General features: G+C 39.6%; 1 protein-coding gene across 1 annotated transcript in view; it reads left to right on the top strand.

Annotated features, from left to right (window-relative positions):
- Positions 1 to 22154, top strand: part of PPFIA2 (PTPRF interacting protein alpha 2) — a 647901-nt gene that overhangs the window by 362262 nt on the left and 263485 nt on the right. Inside the window, exon 6 of the mRNA XM_075066795.1 lies at positions 13728 to 13802. Coding sequence (XP_074922896.1) covers positions 13728 to 13802 — 75 coding nt within the window. The remainder of the gene's footprint in view (positions 1 to 13727; positions 13803 to 22154) is intronic.

Genomic DNA, 22154 nt, shown 5'->3' with positions numbered 1-22154 from the left:
TGTCTTTTCCCATGGAAAATTCAGATTTAGATAAAACCTTATTTTACAATTGAAATATGTTTAATTCAACATTTTTGAGCAGCCCTGATTAGGAGGAGGTAGATTAGAAGGTAAAGAGCCAATGTGGCAGCCAAAGATGCATGAAAAATGTATCACATGGGTATTACCTCCATATATGTTAGCTGTATGTGCATGTCTCTATAGATATAGACCTATATAAAATACCAAAACAGTTTCTCTGATCTGGCCAAGGTACACTTGGTAAAACATTGAAGGGGAGTATAAAGGTGACAATAAGCTACTTCTACCACGTGCCCCATATCCTGTATTGTCCTATTACCATATTTCTTGCCAAAGCAAGTTAGAGCTGAAAGTCATTCTGTCTTCTACTGGCTGCCCACAGTTCCAAACGGCTTTTACAACATTTACATATACGTGTAACATCCCTGCTCAAGTAATCTGTGATGATTGAACCTGTACGCCTGGATCTAAAATCATAAGCCTCTATCATTTGAGGTGAAAGGCTAAGCTAATTATTTCTAGGGCAATAGGAGCCTATAAATCTCTATCTGTGTTCTAACCACTAGCACAGTGTTGTTATGGGTTACCAGAGGGATGGCCCAGCCATACACTCCCCCCCCATCCACAGTCCCTGCAGTGGAGCAATACATAAACCAGCTGGGCAATATTAGTGAAAATGGCCCACAGTCTCCCCTCTGCTGTATATAGTCTTGTGCAACAGAGGGGAGAATCTGACCTTTGGACATTCAAACCTGTTTTATTTTGCAGGGAGAATGTTGGCCAGACAACACAAAGTTATTCCAAATGCTTTTGAGAAAGTACAACAGGGTCTTTGCCCAAGCAGACTGGCCTTAGTATTCTGACCAAAAATCCTAACCAGATGTGTGTATTCTGCCTAATTGAAAATTTTCATTTGTAATGTTAGCTTTCACATGTTGACTTACAACACTAAAATACTGTTGTGTCATGTTGTAACAGATTCTATCACGGTAGCTTGGTTGTGTTTCACTGGTGGAGGCAATGATTCCTACCTACACAGTATAACAGCAACTGCAGTGGAGTCATTGCTGTAATGGGATTTGATGCAAAGCCACACAACAGTATTTTAAGAGGGGAAAGTGGGGGAAAAACAATTAAAATTAAAAAGGAGATTTTTTTTTCAGCCGGACGCACTCTAAATATCTAAGTAGAAATTTTGGCTATGGCATCAACGCTGATAACATCCTTTTGTGAAAGTTGCCTTGGGATAACTACAAGTGGTCAGGGTCTGAGTTTTACTTGTCATCTCAGAGACAGCAAGTGCAACAGCACAATATCTCTATGCATCATGCTGAGGCTTTAACTTCACATTTACTCAGAAAGAACAATGCTAATGTGATTGTCATTGCCACAGACCATGTCCCCAAGAACAGATGTCGCAGCATCTGGCTATTCCTTTGAGGGTCTCCATTCCATGTACTGTAGTCACTAAAGGCCTGATACTGCTATATTGAACTCAATAAGCAAATCCTAGTAACTATAATGGGAGCAGGATTTGGCTCTAATGCCTACTCTGGTGGGCTTTTAAGATCTGACAAGGTTTAGACAAAAATTAATCAACAGTCAGTTTGACCATATTTTATATAAACAGATGAGAAGAATGTGCAAGAGTGGGGGATCTAATTGCTGTCACTGAAAATTACCTTGTTTAAGTGCTTTATAAAGAATGCCACTCATGGGGAAAATGATTGAGTCTTTTAAAATATTATTGGTCACACATACATTATATTAATAACATTATTCAAAAGTCTTCGGAAATCATTCTTCTGTAGTCATGCTGTATTTTCTGGGAAGCTTAAGTGCATCACATCTTTAAGCATTTCCATGGGTGAGTTAGTTGAGGAAGACTTTGCAACAAACTCCATTTGCACTATCTACAAAAAATAATTAGTATTGTTTTTCACTGTGTTTGTTTTGTCACATCATATATCAATTTTCTGTTCATTCTTTATGTATCTAACTGTGCTGTAATTGTTAAATTTTAGGTTCTTAGCAACCTAAAAGTTGGAGTTTTGCTGCCAATTCTGTATTCTCTTGGTGTCAAAAGCTACACAATGTCCTCAGTGCAGTCAAAATACCACACAATCCTTATTCTACCTCAGAAACAACCATGAAGAGCTTGTTGATTTAATAGAATGTGTTTACATGTCTCATTTTTTGTAAAGAAGAGATCCCAAAGTGTTTTACAATAATGTGTTACATGCTATTCATTCTGTGACTTTTTGAGCAAAGATATCTTCCAAAGACTTGGGGCTAGTTTATCATCTTCCATGAAGGACCTTCACAAAAGAAAATTTTGCTACAAAAATTGACTGGTTTGAGGCTGCATATATCCTTGCATTACAAGCCCTGTATAGAGGCAGAACAGTAAAAGGATAGATAGGCCATGACGGTTCTTTTATCCCTGTAGGTCACCAATCAGACACAGAGCTGAAGTGCCTCTAAATGCCCTTCATTCCCCAATGGTAGTTTGGCATGTTCATGTGCTCTGCTGCCAGTTAGGTCCCAAACATGGGTTCTCACTTTTACGTTCTCAGCAGGGATTTCCATGTCATGGGGAGGAAGTAACATTAGTCACAACAATAGTCATGCCAGCCTTGAAGCTACATTCCTAGGAATCATGCTGTTTACAGAGGATATTCCTCAGCCTATCCATTCCACTTTAGAAATGCTAAACTGACTACATTTATCACACCCTTTGGAAGATTTTGCTTTCAAAGATTACTTTTTGGGATTACCAGTGAGCCTGAAATTTTCCAAAGGAAGATGGCAAAACACAAATGGAGTTGTACTCTTACTGGATAACTTTATGATGTATGGGTTTTCCGTGGAAGAAAACAACAAAACCCTCAATGAAGGTCTAATCTTAATCAGTCAGCCTGAACTGAAGCTAAACAAGAAAAATGTGCATTTTCTGCTTATCCCAAATCAAGTTTTTGGGACAGACAGTAAACAGAGATAGAATCAGTCCTAGCCCTGAGAAGGTAAAAGCAATTTGAGAATTGAATACACCAGTGAATGTACCAGAACTGAGACACGTGCTAGGGATGGTAAATGGCCTTCATTGATTCAAGACCTTTTTATAATGATAAAACCACTGAGTGAACTATTAAAGTCTGACAGAAATTGCCTTCAAAAAGGTAAAAGAAATTATCTCAATACCTCCAGTTCTCAAGTACTATGATGTGAACAAATCCACAGCGGTCAGTGCAGATGCAAGCAGCTAGAGGTGATGTGTGTGTGTGGGGGGGGTGAAGATACTGCCCCCTCCCCCCACTGCTTTGCTGCTTGACTTGTACTCAGCATGCTTGGTAACACTCTGAAGCCAGCTGCCCTTTAATGGGGCAGACTGCCCCACTCCCTGTGAGAGTGGGCTGTGGCAGGCCAGGGCGCCTGCGCAGACGGGGAGCCAATCAGGGCCCAGTTTGGAGACAGCCAATCAGGGCCAGGCTCAGATGTATATAAAGGCTGCCCACAGCAGGAGTAGTCAGTCTGCCCCAGGCCTTCAACAGGGAAAGGTCAGTCTCCAAGGGAGGAGACTAGCACCGTGGACAGTGCAGTGCTGGCCAGGCTTGGGGAGGCTAGGGAGCTTGAGCCCATAACCTGCCAGGCTGCAGGCCCTGAAAGGAAGGGCCTAGCGGGTGCAAGGGGCCGTAGAGAAAACAGCCCAAGAAAGCAGACAGACAAGGGGAGAGGAGGAGGACAGTGAGGCTGCTGCCAGAGGGTCCCTGGGCCGGGACCCAGAGAAGAGGGCAGGCCTGGGTCCCGCGCTTCACTCCTTGCAGTACACCCACCCATTGGCCGTAGGGAGCGGCCATTTGACTACGCCAGATCCCTGACAAGAGGGATTGGACTCAGAGGGTTGTTGGACACGATGGCTGGAGTGTAGAACTGCTGATCACTGACCCCCGGAAGGGGGTCCAGATGGACTAAGGGACACTGCCGGAGGGCAGTGTCCTTGAAGAGGACGCCGCTGAGCAGGGAACAACGCAGGTCCAGAGACAGCAACGGAGGGCAGAATGACAGATGGGACACCACCAGGAGGGGGAGCTCCACTGGACAGAGCTAATTCCTAGAGTCACCAGCAGGAGGTGCCAGCTGGTGAGTCCCAACCTGTTACATGCCCTCACTCTGCCCTTCCCTCCCACTATCAGCAGTGTGATTTCTGCAAGCAGCTATGGCCTGTGTGATTTATTATTGCAACAACATGGAGCTCAGTGGAAGCCAGTTGCATTTTGCTCTCACATTCACAGAAGCAGAAAAAAAATATGCACAGATAGAAAAGGAGTACCTAGCAAGCATATGGACATGTGAGAACTTTTACAGATATCTTTGTGGACTGGATTTGTTTATGCTGATAACAGACCATAATCTGTTTGTAACCCTCATCAACTGAAAAGACCAGGATCAAGCATTGCTGATATACCGTCATCCATTGATAAGGTTAGTGTAATTGAACCCAATTGCTAAATATGTTCCTGGAAAAAATCTGATAGTAGCAGACACTACTCTGTCTTGGAGCCCAGCGTCACCCTCAACTATCCATGAGCTCAAAGATGAAGTTAATGAGTAAATAGATGCTGTGAACACATACAGACCAGTGTCAGAAAAGAGACTACCTCAGCTACAACAAGCAACATTCACAGACACACAACTTCAAGGAGTTCTAAGTTATGTTAGGCCTAGCTACCCAGAGTATCTAAAGGACACCAAGGAAGTGACAAGAGACTACTCTGTAGTATGTGGACAATTAAGCAAGTCAAATGGACTCATGATTAAAGGCAATTACACTGTAATTCCAAACTAAATAAGAGGAGAAATCCTAAACCTCATCCATGAAGGACATCAAGGACTAACTAAATGCCAGCCAGTCAGGATGGTGGCCGGGCATAAGCAAGGATATAAAAAATACACTGTCTGCATGTGAACATTGAAGAACTATCAGACTGACACAACACAAAGACGCTTTAATAACAGCACCTTTACCAGACAGACCTTGGAAAAGACAAGCTGCAGATTTATGTGAATTCAAAGGACATTGTTACCTGGTCGTAGTGGACTATTTTTCCTGGTATATAGAAATAATTTACTTGAAAGACACAACCTGTTGCAGTGTTATCAAGAAACTGACGTGCAGCTTTGCATATTTTGGTATTCCTGAACAACTAGTGATGGACAATGGACCATAGTTCACAGCAGTGGAATTTAAGACATTTCGAATGAGATATGATTTTAATCATATTACTAGCAGCACACATTATCCAAAAATGAATGGGGAGACTGGTAGAGCTCTATAGATAGCCAAGAAAATCCTACAGCAGGAAGATCCGTTCCTTGCTCTTCTGAGCTACAGATCAACACTAATAACCGCTACTGGATATAGTCCAGCACAGTTCCTGGTGGGAAAACAGCTCAGAACTACAGTTCTGACTTTGGAAAAGGACCTATCTGTAAAGTGGCCATCCATGAGGAGAATAGTCAAATCAGATAAAAAAGCAAAAAAAGCTTACAAATCTTTTTACAACAGATTTCACTAGTTAGAGAACTTCTGGGTTTATGACCTGGTGCCCATGTTTGTGTCAAAGTGAATGGAGGGGAAAAAAGGATGGAAAACTCCAGCTGTTGAAATGAAGAAAAATTAATTGCTCAGGTCATATATGATCAAAACCTGCAGAGAGTTCAACAGAAACCATCAGCATCTACAGTTTGTTCATCAAAAAAAAAAAGCCCAACAATCAACAGAGCAAACTCGACAGATGGCAGACACAGAACATCATAAGAATGGTCATACTGGATCAGACCAATGGTTCATCTAGCCCAGTATCCTGTCTTCTCAATGCCAGGTGCTTCAGAGGGAATGAACAGAACAGGCAATCATTGAGTGATCCATCCCCGCCGCCCATTCCCAACTTCTGGCAGTTGGAGGCTAGGGACACCGAGAGCATGGATTTGCATCCCCGACCATGTTGGCTTCATATCCGACATGAAGTTATCTAATTCTTTTTTGAACTCCATTAGAGTTTTGGCCTTCATAACATTTGCTAGCAACAAGTTCTACAGTTTGATTGTGCGTTGTGTGAATAAGTAATAAGTACTTTTATTTGTTTTAAACCTGCTGTCTGTTAATTTCATTGGGTGACCATTGGTTTTTGTGTTGTGAGAAGGTGTAAACAACACTTTCTTATTCACTTTTTCATGCCATTCATGATTTTATAGACCTTTCTCATATCCGCCTTAGTTGTCTCTTTACTAAGCTGCAAAGTCTGTCTTTTTAATCTCTCTCCTCATACAGAAGCTGTTCCATACCCCTTCATCATTTACCTTTTCCAGTTCTAATGTATCTCCTTTGATATGGGGTGATCAGAACTCCACACACATTCATGATATGGGCATGCCATGGATTTATATAGGGGCATTATGATATTTTCTGTCTTATCTATTCCTTTCTTAATTGATCCTAACATTGTTAGCTTTTTTGACTGCTGCTGCACACTGAGTAGATGTTTTCAGAGAACTATCTCTGGTAACTCCAAGATCGTTTTCTTAAGTGGTAACAGCTAATTTAGATCCCATCATTTTGTATGTAGAATTGGGATTATATTTTCCACGATGCGTTACTTTGCATTTATCAACACTGTATGCATCTGCCATTTTCTAGCCAGTCATCCAGTTTTGTGAGATCCTTTTGTAACTCTTCATAATCAGTTTTGTATTTAATTATCTTGAGTAATTTTGTATCATCTGCAAACTTTGCCTCTCACCATTTACTGCTTTTCCCAGATTATTTATCTATATGTTGAACAGCCTTGGTCCCAGTGCAGATTCATAGGGGACCCGGCTATTTACTTCTGTCCACTGTGAAAACAGGCCATATATTCCTACCCTTTGTTTCCTATCTTTTAACCAGTTACTGATCCATGAAAGACCTTCCCTTTCATCCCATGACTGCCTATTTTGCTTAAGAGCCTTTGGTGAGGGACCTTGTGAAAGGCTTACTGAAAATCCAAGTACACTAAATGCACTGGATCTCCCTTGTCCACATGTTTGTTGGCCCCCTCAGAGAATTCTAGTGGATTGGTGAGGCATGATTTCCCGTTACAAAAGCTGTGTTGATTCTTCTCCAACACATTGTGTTCATCTGTGTGTCTGATAATCCTGTTCTTCACTATAGTTTCAACCAATTTACCTAGTACTAAAGTAGGGCGTACTGCCCTGAAATTGCCAGGATCACTTTTGAGCCTTTTGAAAAAAATGGGATTACATTAGCTATCTCCCAGTCATCTTGTACAGAAGCTGAGTTAAGTGATTTACTTACCACAGTTAGTGGTTCTGCAATTTTGTATTTGAGCTCCTTCAAAAGTCTTGGGTGAATACCATCTGGTTATGGTGACTTATTATTGTTTAATTTTTCAGTTTGTTCCAAAACCACCTCTATGGACACCTCAATCTGGGATAGTTCCTCAGATTTGTCATATAAAAAGAATGATGGGCAATCTCCCTCATCTTCTGCAGTGAAGGTCTATGCAAATAATTCATTTAACTTTGCCACAACAGCCTTATCTTCCTTGAGCATTCCTTTATCACTTCAATCATCGAGTGGCTGCACTGATTGTTTGGCAGGCTTCCTGCTTCCGATACATGTTCAAAAAATTCCTGTTCTCTTTTTCTGTCTTTTTCTAGTTGCTTTTCAAATTCTTTTTTGGCCTGCCTAATTTGGCCTGTCTTTACACTTGACCTACCAGAGTTTGTTCTTTTCTATATTGCTCGGTAGTATTTGACTTCCAGTTTTTAAAAGATGTCTTTTTGTTTCTAACAGTGTCTTTTACTGTGTTAGCTTGTCTGGGTGGCATTTTTTGGTTCTCATACTGTTTTGTTTTGTTTTGTTTTGTTTTGTTGTTGGAGGGGAAAGGAGGATATATATAATTTGAGCATCTATTATGGTGTTTTTTAAAACATTTCCATGCAGCTTGCAGGCATTTTACCCTTGTGACTGTTCCTCTTAATTTTAATAATAATAATAATACTCCAAGATTCCAAATTGACCAGAGACAATCATTGCACCTAGTGGACAGCCAGGTAAACAAGTTTTTACATGTTTGGGTCATATAATGATAAAACCAGTATGATTCAGAAACACTTAACAGACTGGTATGTAGTGAACTTTAAGGATAGCATGATTTTGTAAATGTTGGCAACGTAAAATGTAAAAGGAGAGATATAATATAATGCTAAACTATATTATACTATTCAGCCACCAGTGTATATATTTGAGCAACCTCAGAATTACCGTATATACTTGTTCATTAGCCCATTCATTTATAAGAGGACCCCCTCCAAGATGGATAGGTAAAAATAGCAAAACCTGTAAGACCCTTTCATAAGCCGACCCTATATTTCAGGGGTTGGAAAACTTTGGCTCCTGGCCTGTCAGGATAAGCTGCTGGCAGCTTGGATGTTTTGTTTATTTGGAGCGTCTGCAGGCATGGAGCCCCTCATCTCCTTGTGGCTGCGGTTTGCCGTTCCCAACCAATGGGAGCTGCGGGAAGTGGCACAACTTCCTGCAGCTCCCATTGGCTGGGAACGGTAAACCGCGGCCACAGGGAGCTGAGGGGCCCCGTGCCTGCAGACATTCCAGGTAAACAGACCGACAATGTATTAGATATTCAATTCAATGATTCCATAGCATTTAAAATCATCAAATTTTGGTGTAGACCTGTTTATAACCTGACCCTTGCTCTTTGATGTGTCGCTTTTTTACCAAAAATATTTGGCTTATGAATGAGTATATATATGGTAGTTCTTATTCACTGACATCATCTGATATGGCTATTTAGATTTTTTAGGAACACCAGGCAGCAAATAACAGTAATTTGTCTAGATCACTGGAATAAAGCACTGAACCAAGACAGAGCATGTTTTTTATCTGTACTTGACAGTCTTTTCTTTTAAACATATCTCAGTTTGTGGTGAAGAAATAAAATTCTATGTTAATCTGTTCCAATATTTTCCTGTAGTCTGCACACAGATCAGCACCCACCAGTTACCTGTCTGGGAGGCTTGCTAGCACTATGAAATGGCAGTATCAGCTGAATAGTCAAGGTTGAAGTTAGCTTCCCATTATAAGTTACCATAAAATTCCCTCCAAAGAAATTAAATTTCAAATGCCACATCTTATCTCTGGAGAGAACTTCTCTGGATAGTTTGGAAAAACCATAAAAGGATTATTTAAAGTTATAGTGTTGCTCTAACTTGAATCGGAATCTGACTTAGCCTCAAAATTGCCCCCAGGATTCAGGAATGGGTAGGTAAAGGAAAGTTGCCTATGCTTCACCCTCTCAGGGGTGCCAGAGCATTTAAAATCTTCTCTCTTCTTGTCTCTCTGAAAACTCTTTTTTTGTCTGACTGTGTCTCCAAATCAGTTGGTAAAAAAATCCAGATTGTTTGTGTTGGCCTTATTGAGGAGAAGTGCCTTTTAGTGTTTTGGGGGAGATCAAGAAAGGCAGGGAATAAGCAAATTACAAACATATGTAGAATACTAGACACTCAATAAAACAGAAATAGAAAATGGAGGAACAGGAAGTCCATGGGAGGGCCACTGAGAGGAAGAGGAAGTGCTGTCTCTCCCTTCAGTCATCCCAGCAAGGAAATAGCTTCTGGAAGAAGCTCCCAGACTGGGAAGTAACAAAGAAACTAACAATCTTGTTCATGCAGAAGGACATTGCTGCTGTTTAGTGACATAATGAGATCTGTCAGAGCAAGTTTCCCCTCCTGCAGGCCTCATATAGCAACTTGATTTAAACTTGTGGTACTAATTTTTTTTTTTTTTTTTAAAAAGTAAATTTAAAAGGAAAAGAGAAGTTTTAACCATAACTTTTTAAAGAAAGTTTTCTGAGTTGATTTTGAGTAAAGTTGCCCCACAAACAAAAACAGCAACAGGAGTTTTTATTGTCTCAGTTACGGTTGTCAAAAGATTAATTCCCTTACAGTAAGTGCTGGGCAGATACAACAGAAAGGTATATGTACATATTCTTGCAGATGAAAACAACCGGTTTGCTTCAACATGAGTCACAATCTTTTTATTCAGAAACGGGTGGGTAACTGTGGGTTTTAGTCACACAAGTGTTCATAGAAAGAAAAAGCGTCACAAATACTGTCATGAATAAATAATTTTAAAGCTCTTTGTCGGCTGGGAATTGGAAAGGGGAGAAGGAAGGATTTGGCAGAAGAGGGGAAATAAGTGAGAAGCAGTTACTAGGAGATACAGTAGAGTAAGTGGTGTGTTACCACCTACAGAAATGCCAGCAAGAGATTAACCATGTGACACTGAAAGATCAATGATGTGGCTGGTTCTTTTTGTGGCACTTCAGAGCTAGTGGTGTGGCTGGTCGTCTGGCTCTGTGTTTGCAGTGCAGTCAGGCAGAAAGAAAATGGAATTCCTTTTCAGCACCATTTGTGGCATCGCATAGGAAAAGTGTCACCTAGAGGTGTATCCTCTGCTATGTTCTGATAGGCCACCACACGTCACCAGGACTAGTCTTAATTCTCTGTGCTTCACAAACCTTATCTAGAAAGTGGGCAAGTGTTGTTACAGTTTACAGACAGGGCAGCAGAGGCGCATTTCTGATATTTCACAAAACCCTGTGGTTCTTGTCCAGAAAATTGCTTGATGTTTCTGTGCTTGGCAGCACCATATATAAAAGGGACTGATATAATGTGAAGCACTTTGAGGTCTACAGATGAGAAAGCATTATGATAGTGCCAGCTATCCACATTATGCATCTTTACCAGATGTAAAAATTAAAAACTATATGTAAAAATAAAATAGACTAGGTGAGAATATCCTGAGTCTGTGTCCACTCATTTGTCTCCTAACAAGGTAACACTTAGAATGCCAATCTTTCAGACCATTCAAAAGCTAGATTAGGATGTGTTTTTGCTGTTTGTTTTTCAAATAAATTTGGAGGGGTGCCAACATAGGATTTATTATAATAAATTTGTTGTAAACATTTTAGGTGGCTCTGGCCCATAGTTAGACTTTAATGTTTGTTCTGCCTGATTTATAGGTTTCAGGAAAACGTCACTAATGGGCTAATATTGTTTATGATAGCACACTGTTGAGTTTCTATATAGAATATACCAGTGTGCTATTTATCACTGGCATTCTTTAGGAGGACATACATGACCAATGTGAGTTCCTTACTCAGTTTTAACAGTGTCCATACTCAATTTTCCATTGAAATCAGTGGAAGGTTGAGTAAGGAAGGAATACAAACTCAGTCAGGTAATAACCAAGATTACAAGGTTAAACATTTATCCTGTTGGTTTAGAGCTAGATCTGGGAACTGCAGCTTTTATGGCACACAACATTCAGGAGCTCTGAGCATCATAACTGCATCAGAGACTAGTGTGCATCTTGAAAGGGGAAGTTTCTCAAGACATCTGTGTAATGTTTTCATAGCTGCCCAAGGTTCTCCCTCCTCTCACTGTTGGAGTCACAGACTGCTGTCAGTCTAATTGGCTGACATGTATTGGCAGTCCCACGTTGGGGAATGATTGTTACATCACAACTGGGGATGGAGAGTGGGATTCTTCCTGGGCAGTTTAATGGACAGGTATAAAAAGAATGAATAGGCATTTCTTTTGAAACAAACTGTCCTCAGTTGATGTAATGGTTGCTTAGGTTGGGAGAACAAACTAGAGCCAGCAGGCTTAAGATTCAGAAAGACAGTGGACTGACCCTATACTCTTTGGGGATTATTTATGTATTTATAGAAGGAAGGAAATTAAACCCTTTTCAGTTTAATTACTCTCCTACCAACTGACAACCCTACCTTTACTACTGCCGTATGGTTTAGGGTAAAAAACTGGCAAGTGAATAGAGTGGCTCAATATGTAGCTTATTCATGGAAATTCCCTGCCCACTTTCCCTGAGTGGCTGTGCTCTCACAAACCATGTGGTTCTTCTCATCCATCCATTGAGCCCAGGGCCTACTATCCCCAGGATTAGTGAGCCTGGCATGCAGCAACATATGTGGCTTTTTGGACTTTATTATGCCTCGCAGTTCCATATAAACAATGGTCAGGATTGGGTCCTATAGTATTGCATTGTACAGAATTTAAGAGGTAAATTTTCAGATTCCAGCCTCCAGCTGTGTTTGTGGCCCAGGGAGGTTTTGTACATTCAAATTCTAACACTATTCAAAATCCACATACAACTGTTAGAATTTTGTTAAAACATACAAACAGGTGTTTACATCCGTAGAGCTCATGTGTTTTAATTTTATGTTTGTGTGAGTGGCAGTCCTATGAAGTCTAATGAAGATCTACTATGTATAAATGTTTAGAAATCACCACTGTAGATATTTTAGATCATTTGAATAAATTATATGAACATACCTAGCATGTTCTTACTGCAGTTAAACTTGTTTTTCCTTTTTACTAAAACAATATGCTAATATATATTTTATTCAAATTAACTTAAACAAATAGCGTTGTACACGCAACAACTAGTTTAAGATACACCCTAGGCTTACATGATCTTTCATTTCATCTGAATTGGTACAAGGTTTTCTTTACATGTTAATTAATATAACTTGAATAACTTTCCAAGATGCTGTTATTTTCTGCAAATGTATTTGCTGTCTCGACTTATTTAAATCAAATGTTGAAATTCACTAAGAATAAGACTAAATAAGTGTACACATTGCAGCATTGTGTTGAAAATAAGTAACTTCAATAGTGTGCTAAGATGTACCATTTTAAATATTAGCTATTTGTTATTAGTTCTTGTGACTGGTGTAGTGTTTGGTATGTATTATAAGCATTTGCAAAATACAACTTTCATCAGTAAGGACAACAGGAGCTCAAAAGAGAAGTATTTGCCCCAAAGTTCTTAATTGATTAGCATTTCTTTCAGCATTACCTATGGATATGAAATAAGTGTTCAAACAAGTAGAAGTTTATATGCCTTCAGTTTTATAGAATAAGTCACATCACTTTCTTGTGACCTTTTGTGTGAGCCGTAGACAGTATTAAGGGAAGCCCAGAAAATGGATGATAATGTCTTCTCTCATATATAATAAACTCTTATTTATTACAAACACAACATTAGCTTTTTGTATATAGGAAATATATTTTGTAGATTCTTAATAACTTTTTGCAAAGATAAAATAAAGTGAACGACTTTACTAAGAAGGATTAACTTGGTCAGTTACAAATAGTGCTGCACATAACTTTTTCAATTAGTTTGATAAGTTAAATTAGTATTACCAGTTATTCTTCACACAATGGACTTTAATGTGTTTTCAGGAGTTCTTTTCCATACCATTCCTCTGAAACTGTTCCAATAAGTAGTAATATTTAGTGTCTTGTCTACTTCTAGAAGGTTGCATTTACTGTACAATTTCATAGATTTAAAAGGAAATTGTATGGTAGCAGTGTTAGGCTTTAAAGGTTGTAACCTGATGCTCACACATGTGGCTTCACTCTTCTCAGAGTAAGGTTTAAAAGGCTTTCTTAGTTAATGTCTCTTTCATGCGTGTTCAGGACACAATACACATACCTGCAAACAGACCTGCAGATTGTACTGTAGTGTTTATGGCAGATTATATAAACCTTAAAGACTGATAGAAATCACGTTACTGCACATATTTTGGTTTTTCTTCTAGGTAAGGGAACGACTGAGGGTTTCTTTAGAAAGAGTCTCTGCACTGGAAGAAGAACTAGCTGCTGCTAACCAGGAGGTAACATAAAACACTTTCTCCCCATTTTAGGTGCAATTTTTCTAACATTCTGTCCCTTGTGTTTCCCATCACTATTATTGAAACTGTCACAAAACAATAAATTACATTCTGTATAGGCCACTGGCCAAGGCCTATTGTAAGTGGCTGTCACATTACTAAAATCTTCTGCTTTATTCCGATCTGTCATTGTGAGCAGATGAAACAAACAAGGGCTAGTGACAGGTGCCAAACTTTCCTTTCCTTTGCTAGATATGGAAAAGCCATGAGACAATAGATATGTGTCAGAAATTGTAAGCAATATAATAACACAATTGCTAAACTGGAGTTTATATCAGATATTGCTATAAAATTAGGGACCTGCAAATTCAACAGTAAGTACAATATTATAAATTAAATATACCCTGGGAATGTTTTACAGAGAAAAAAGCTAAAACTGCTACATAACCTATCCTAATAGTATATTTTCTCTGTGTATGCATTAACATATAGGGTTTTTAAAATACCTAATCCTGTGCTTATTACTCAAGAATGAAGATTGCAGACTTGGCTCAGATATTGTACGATCCTTAGTTAATAATGAATATTGATATGTATAGGTTCTCATTCAAATCCATAAAGTTTAATGGAAGTCTTTCTGTTGACATCTACTATCTTAGGACCAGGGCTGTAGCCAATCATCTCAATATCTAGTTGTTTTGGGGAGATTAGTTATACTCTCAGTCTTTGCCTGTCAGACACAAGGGAATTCTAAGAAAAAGCACTGTAGTTCTTGGTTTGCCTTCCGAGGCTGGTAAATATGCAAAATAACATACGTACTTGTAATTGTTCTTGCTTTACAATCTACAAATGAGTAATAAGTATATTAAATACAATAGAATTTTAGCTATTTGGACAGCAAGTATCCAAACCTTTCTAACAAGTTGCTGCTCTGTTTCCCATGTTTTGACTCCATTCTTTCTCACTGAATCCTGCTTTTATGAATTATTCAAACAATTTTGGTGTCACCTATTAGTATCATTTCTCTGACATTCATCTCACTAGCATCTGGGCACCTTACAATGCTTACATGAAAACATTCAAGAGTTCAATGAGAGAGACCAAACATAGAGCTCCCTGGATGCTTGTGGCTTTATTTTTCAGCTAGCAAACCAGGAACTGAATCAATGTAGAGGGCACAGGCAAACAAGGGGGGTTCCAAAGAGAATGGAGCTAGGCTGTTCTCAGTGGTGGCAGATGACAGAACAAGGAACAACGGTCTCAAGTTGCATGAGGGAGGTCTTGATTGGTTATTGGAAAAACTGTTGCACTGGGAGGGTAGTGAAGCATTGGAATGGGTTACCTAGGGAGGTGGAATCCCCATCCTTAGAGGTTTCTAAGGCCCAGTTTGATAAAACCCTGGCTGGGATGATTTAGTTGGGGTTGGTCCTGCTTTGAGCTAGGGATGGACTAGATGACCTCGTGAGGTCTCTTCCAGCTCTAATCTTTTATGGTTCTATGATTCTAAGTACACCTTGCAGCTCTTTCTAACAGTGGCCAGGTTTGTACTTAATTATCTTTCCACAAGAAGTGAATTACAGACACGCTTGGGTTTGCTACTGAGAATGATTGTCAGTGATAGTCCCAGCCAGCTGAATAATTGTGATCCACTGTAGAGGACAAAATACAGAATCAGTTGCTTCTGATACTTATTTGTAACTTGGCCAATAAGCACCCGACTGTGCCAAGAAGGTGACGCTTACAACTCTGGACAAAATCAGTTTCAGGGCTAGAGAATAAGAAACTGAGCATGAAATTTCATCTGGGCCGTTCTTAGAAACTTCTCTTCTAAAGCAAGATCAGCAATAAGCATCAGTATGGGGAAGGGAAAAGGATGCAGGGATAATAAATATACAGATTAAAATGAATTGGAAATGAGGATATTGGAAAGACTTCCTTGTCTGCCATCCTTAGAAATGTTATACAGACTTACCGTGTTAATAATGCTGAAAACATTTAGAAGGACTTTAATCAACAAAGCCTGACAAGATCATTTACACAACATGAATATTGGTATTTCAGTTTCTTTCAAGGTACTTCCTGTTATAGCTCAAAATAGAAAATGTATTAAATAATAATAAAAAAGAACTTAGCAAGGAGATATACAGTAGGGAATTGATGAATTACATTCAAACAATCAGTGCATTTTTAACAGGAGTTCAGTTAATGTTCACACTTATTTAATTAAGTCCAAAAATGGATTAGACAACATCATTATATAGGGGCTGATTTAACACCAAAATCTCCAGTGAATGCCCAGCCAGTGTTCATTTGAAAGGCATTGTAAATTGGATGTAGTGTATATGAAAAGAAATGAGGCAAGTTTCCAAGGCAATTGGATTCAGGCCTTGCAGTAATTTCTATATTGCTGTCACTATGTGTCTGTTCTTCTAAAACACTCACTACTAATTGGCAATGTTCCTCCCTTGATAATTCATATTATTTTTCTCCATATCCATGTTCGTATCATTGTAACAGCACACTCCATAGTCAGGACTAATATAGACACCTAAATGATGGCAGTAGGTTGATACCCTGATTAAAATGTTGTATCACTAAGGGAAAGACACACACAAGATCCAGGTTTAGTAAACCACAGGAACACGTTGATATCTGCCTAGGGTCATGGCTGCCCTGACGAAAGTGCCCAAACCCACAAAGCTACAAGGAATCACATAAGAAATTCAGAGAGGTTAGTCACTTACTGAGACCGATACTCCAAACAATAAACTCCTACAGGCTTACATAGGGAAAAGATAAATAAGAGCTTGTACTCTTAAATAGGCTTTGTAGCATAATTCCTAAATAACCAGCATTAATAAACATAATGACAGATGTGAGAAATTTAGATAACATTGTGAACACAGGCAAAACCTGTTTGGTTTCAGCTTTGGTTATAAACCAGAAACTTATGCAATAATTGAAAGCTGGCAGCAAACAAAAACCTGTGTAGCTGAAACTGCAGAGAGAGTTGAGATAGGCAAAAGATAATTACCGAAACTGGAATTTGGTCTGAGCTTTCACCTCTCAAAGGCAACTTCTTCTACTGTTTCCTGGGATACTTTCAACCCAAAGCTCTTGGTAACTTTACTCTGTGGGAGGAGGTGTCAGGAAATAAATCGGGAGACACGGCCGTCCGACTGATAGATGACTGGCACAAGCAGGACAACGCAAGAGTGCTTTCACTTAAAACTAAACTTTACTAGTGTCAAGCACTTACACATGTCTGCAACAAGTTAGTGAAACACCCTTAACCCTTGATAATTACCAAAGCTGAATGTGACACTCAAGTGACGCAGCAGCAGGCTTCCAGTGGCCAAATCTTCTGTCTGCCGGTGGGGACTGCAACATGTTTCCAGAGAGGGAGTCCAAAAGAGTCCCCAAATGAGTCCAACTGTCTCAAGCTTTTTCCCCTTATTTATACATTAGTCATAGAATGACATGTCCCTTAAAGAAACCTTGTTAAGTAAGCAGTTTCAAGCAAGAGGTTCCTTCTGACTATCGATTAACCAGGTGTGGGTTTTCCAGAGTCTGCAGCTCTGAGACCCCAATAAACATTCCTGCTCTTTTTAAAATGCATGTATCAACAACTTCAACACAAGTCTTATCAGGAAGGACGCGGGGTCAAGCTGCCCTTTCCGTGGCACCCAAAACCCTCTCCCCTCCGGCCTTGTTCAAGCCGAGATTGCTGAATGATCAATTTACAGCTTGCTGACTAGGTTGCTTTTTAACAATAAGCCATAGTGGTTTTATGCACTTTACTGGTTTGCCAAAGTCTCCCTGCACATTGCTGGGAGGAGATAAAGCTAAAAAATAAAATTATAGCTGTTGAATAATGCCTCAGTGAGTAGTTTTGTACCACGACTAAATTTATTCACTTAATAAAGTGAGATAAACTAAATTCTGTTCCAAAATCAGTGTTTCATATATTTGTTAATGGAAACCTTGATTTTTGGGGTGCTAATGTCTCCTAAGACCCAGTTGTCAACATCCACACTACTTTTCCAGAAAGAGCTGTGGGAGCACAAGTGGTCTTAAGCCTGTTCTATGCCACCAGTATGCTGGACAAGTGACCTATGGAGAAGAATCTTGCCTACTAAATCAGCAGCATCACTTCCTACTGAGCCTGTGTTTTTCTTGGTCTACTGCCTGGACACTATCTAGTTAAATAGCTACTTGTGAGATTTCCCTAACTGATGATATTCTGATGGTAAAGACAATATTTTAATTACTAGATGCCCTAGGAAAGGTGCTCAGCTGTACTTTTTGAAACCCACAAATATCCTCAAAGGATACATTATTATTCTGTTTCCTCAGCCAGGAGTTCCTAGAAAGAGCAAATGTATGATTTCTTTGCCTTATCCTCAAATGAATGTACTATAGAAATGATGCAGGTTTTATAAAATGAAGAAATTTTTGAAGATTTAAAAAAGAAAATCAAAGTAGGGTTTTTTGTTTTTTGTTATTTTTTTAAATCAAGAAAGATATAACATATACCTTAAATTATCACAGGACCCACCATATTAAATACAATATGTCTAGTGGAGAATTTCCCAAACTAAATTACATTAGCTGTCACGTTCACTGAGCAGTCCTCCTTTCATGTTCCTTATGATTTGCATTTTATATCTTCCGTCTTTGCACTTATGATGCTTAAGTTTCATATTTGCTTTCTATTGAAGCGTTGTTTACAAACAATAAAAATTACGTTTTAAGGACTCAGTCCTACAAGGGGCTGAGCAACTCCTATATGTTCTGAATGCTTTCAACTCTCTTACAGATCAGTGGGAGTTGTGAGTACACTCACCATAGGGTGACCAGATGTCTCAATTTGATAGAGACAGTCCTGAATTTGGGGTCTTTTTCTTATATAGACTCCTATTGCCCCCCACCCCCATCCCGATTTTTCACACTTGCTGTCTGGTCACCCTAAAGCACCACCTTACAAAATCAATGCCCAACAACACTTTGGGGAACTTTCTTGTTTTTGACAACTAGAAACAAGATGGTGGTAAAAGTCGCTGAGGGGCGGCATTCTTAATTCCTATTAATTTCCCCATAAAGAATATTACTACTGTAGGTTTTTAAATTTGAGTTCAGCTAGTATGTATTTACATACAATAGTCACAATTAAAATGCTAGCATTTGCCTACAATTATCATACAGTTGTATCTGGGATTACCACATTTTTCTTTAATGTTTATAATAGGAGATATATGTGGTCACATTTGGCAAGTGTTGACTTTTCATTATTTTTTTTCTGTAGCTGTCATATATATACTAGCTTTTCGCAATAGTTGTCGGGGGGTGAGAGGGTTTGGTCATAATAGTTAAAAGAACTATGCATACTCACAGGTATTCATATATACACTATACCACTCAAGTGCGTCACTGGTGTTGTCTTTCCAGAAGCCACGCTTCTACCTATTCCAAAGGCCCTAGATGTGCGTAAATAACTGTGTGGGAGATGGTTGTTGTTAGCAATTGATTTCTGCTGCTAGTCCTCCAGCTCACAACAGGTGGTGCATCCAACACTGAAGTTTAGTAGTCTGCTAACCTCTGACTGGGAACATTTGTCAGATAGGATAGAAACTTGTTCAAATACCAACCAGTTTCTGACAGTCACACCTTTTCCCACTAATCTGAGTACAACTTCCCCTTTTTTTAACAAGAGCTAGAATATAAAATTGTCTGCCCGTCTCTCTGTTCTGTAGCATTCCAAGGTGTATTATTGAGACTGCTGGCAGTCCTCATAACCCCCACCTTTTGATGTACTGTTACTAATATTATGAAATTCAGTCTTCATTAAGAGCTTGATTAAATTATGGACATCTCCAGCATACTGAATCAGATGCTTAATTAAGCTCTATTTATCTCAGAGGAAAAAGCAGGCAGTGAACACTTGGCCCCAGGTGCTTGCTGTCCAAGTTAGAAAATCTCCGGGAGCCAGTTGAGTCTTGGGGCACATTTAAGAGACTCCAGCAGCCTCTGAAGGATGCAAATTCAGAGTGCCTGGAAACATGATGCAGCTTCATGTGGTTGTAACATGCTTCTCACATCCCCTTCTTGCACCACTGCTCGGTGGAAAGGACAATTCTTGTCACTTCCATCAGATCAGAGTTCACTTTATCCCAGAACCATTTGAAGTCCCAACAAGCACTGTTTCATCTAGAAACTACTTCTAAACATTTCTGCCAACTCTTGTCCTTACCACCAGGCCTTGTAATTTACTGGCTTAGTATACTGGAAGCAACCCTGGTTGTGGAATTTATTGTTTACTTGCAGGATATGGAGGGATAGCTCAGTTGTTTGAGCATAGGCCTGCTAAACCCAATGTTGTGAGTTCAGTCTTTGAGGTGGCCACTTAGATATCTGGGACAAAATCAGCACTTGGTCCTGCTAGTGAAGGCAGGGGGCTGGACTCAATGACCTTTCAGGGTCCCTTCCAGTTCTATGAGATAAGTGTCTGTCTGTCTGTCTATCTATATAATATAAATTCCCCCCACCCCTTCCTAGTTGTGTTACACCACAAGTGTTCCACATCTGTAAAAGCCCACATATTAGCAACATCATATGGGACCCTCCAAGACCCTTTTATTTTAGTTCAAACACAGACTCTTCCATTTTCCTGGATCAAATGAGTAGAAAACCACAGGGAGATCATTCAGATTTCACAGAATGCTTTATCTCAGAGGAAAGATCATTGTTCTTGGGGAACACTGGCAAAACCCGTGTGACCTCTGTAGAACATTGACACAAGTGCATCACGAAAGAGAGCATAGGTTTATCAGTCACTGCCACCTCCAAACTCTTTATCTCAGTATTTGTTGCAAATGCTAAACACTAATGCATTTTCTCCATTCAGGGCCGGCTCCAGGCACCAGCCCAGCAAGCAGGTGCTTGGGGCGGCCACAGGGAAGGGGCGGCACGTCCGGCTCTTCAGTGGCAATTTGGCGGTGGGTCCCCCACTCCCTCTCGGACGGAAGGACCTGCTGCCGAAGACTGAAGCAGTGGCGGTAGAGCTCCCGCAGATCACAATCGTGGCTTTTTTTTTCTTCCCCTGCTTGGGGCAGCAAAAACCCTGGAGCCGGTCCTATCTCCATTAACCGAGAATCTGCTTTGACCTGGGTATCTTTAAAGTCACTGTCAGTGCTGTTCCTATTAGAGGTAATCTTTAATGGACCCTTGTGACTGTCTCCAAAATTGGATCCATACATCTCCTGTGTCTTTTCCAGGCACTGCATCCTCCTCTGCTGAATTCTACTCATCCCTTCCAGGATAAAATTAAGAATCAGGGTTATTCATCTCCCACTTTCAGGGCTCTGAGTGAAGTTGCAAGAAGGCTGGATCATAGGCATGTACTTCATACAACTGCATGCTTGTGTCACTGCTCTCCTTCTCTTTGATTGGCCTTTGCGGAATGGGCATCAGTAAATGTCTAATTTGCTGGAATTCACTTTATATTAAAACACACAGTAAAAGTTACAAAAATACATTACTGAGCTCCTCTTTCTTACAGGTGGGATTAACCTTACCGTTAGGAGTCAAATGATATTATATAGAGATAGGAAGATAAGAATTGCTAAAATGGATCAAACCTGTGGTCTATCTGTAAGTAGCCAACACCAGATACTTCAAAGAAAGCTGCAAGAAACGATTCCTAAAGAAAAGTTTTCTCTTAACCCAGGGTGGTTAGTGATGAGCTTATGATACATCCCTTATTTATCTTTATAGTTAATTACTATTAAAGCACCCATGGAATCAATCATCAGTAATCTTAGCACTTAATTTTAGAGATCACAATAAAAGGTTGATTTGGGGGTTGATTCCTTTTAGCCTGTTCCATAAACTTCAGAAAATGCAGTCACTTGGTGTTAGCTCACCTATGCAGTCACAAAGGGCCAAAACCACAAATGAAATTCTTTGTTTCTTCTGTACTAGGTGGGACCAGAAACAGAGAAATCATATGGGGACATTCTGCAGTTCTGGAAAATTTTGGCCCCACCTATTAAGAATAATGCAGCACAGCATAGTTTGTGCAAGTATTATTACCTGCAAATATTTAATTTAAAAGGATAACCTTATCCATCTATAGAGTGTCGTGTTTACACATAGTTCTACGTACATATATTCAAAGCTACATATTTGAAAGGTTCACTGCACATTAGCAAATAAACCCATTTAGTAGCATTACTCTCTTGATAACTGTCCCTGCCAGCAGGTATATGGGATCTTGGGGAGCAATTACCACACAGGTGGAGTGCAAAATAAACTTTATTAAGAAAATGCAAAAAACAGGGAAAATTCAATAGTGAG

This window comes from Chelonoidis abingdonii, chromosome 1 (assembly GCF_003597395.2).
Source record: "Chelonoidis abingdonii isolate Lonesome George chromosome 1, CheloAbing_2.0, whole genome shotgun sequence".
In the NCBI taxonomy this organism is placed as follows: domain Eukaryota; kingdom Metazoa; phylum Chordata; order Testudines; family Testudinidae; genus Chelonoidis; species Chelonoidis abingdonii.
The sequence above is the reverse complement of the archived record's forward strand: the minus strand, read 5'-3'. Positions and strand labels throughout refer to the sequence as shown.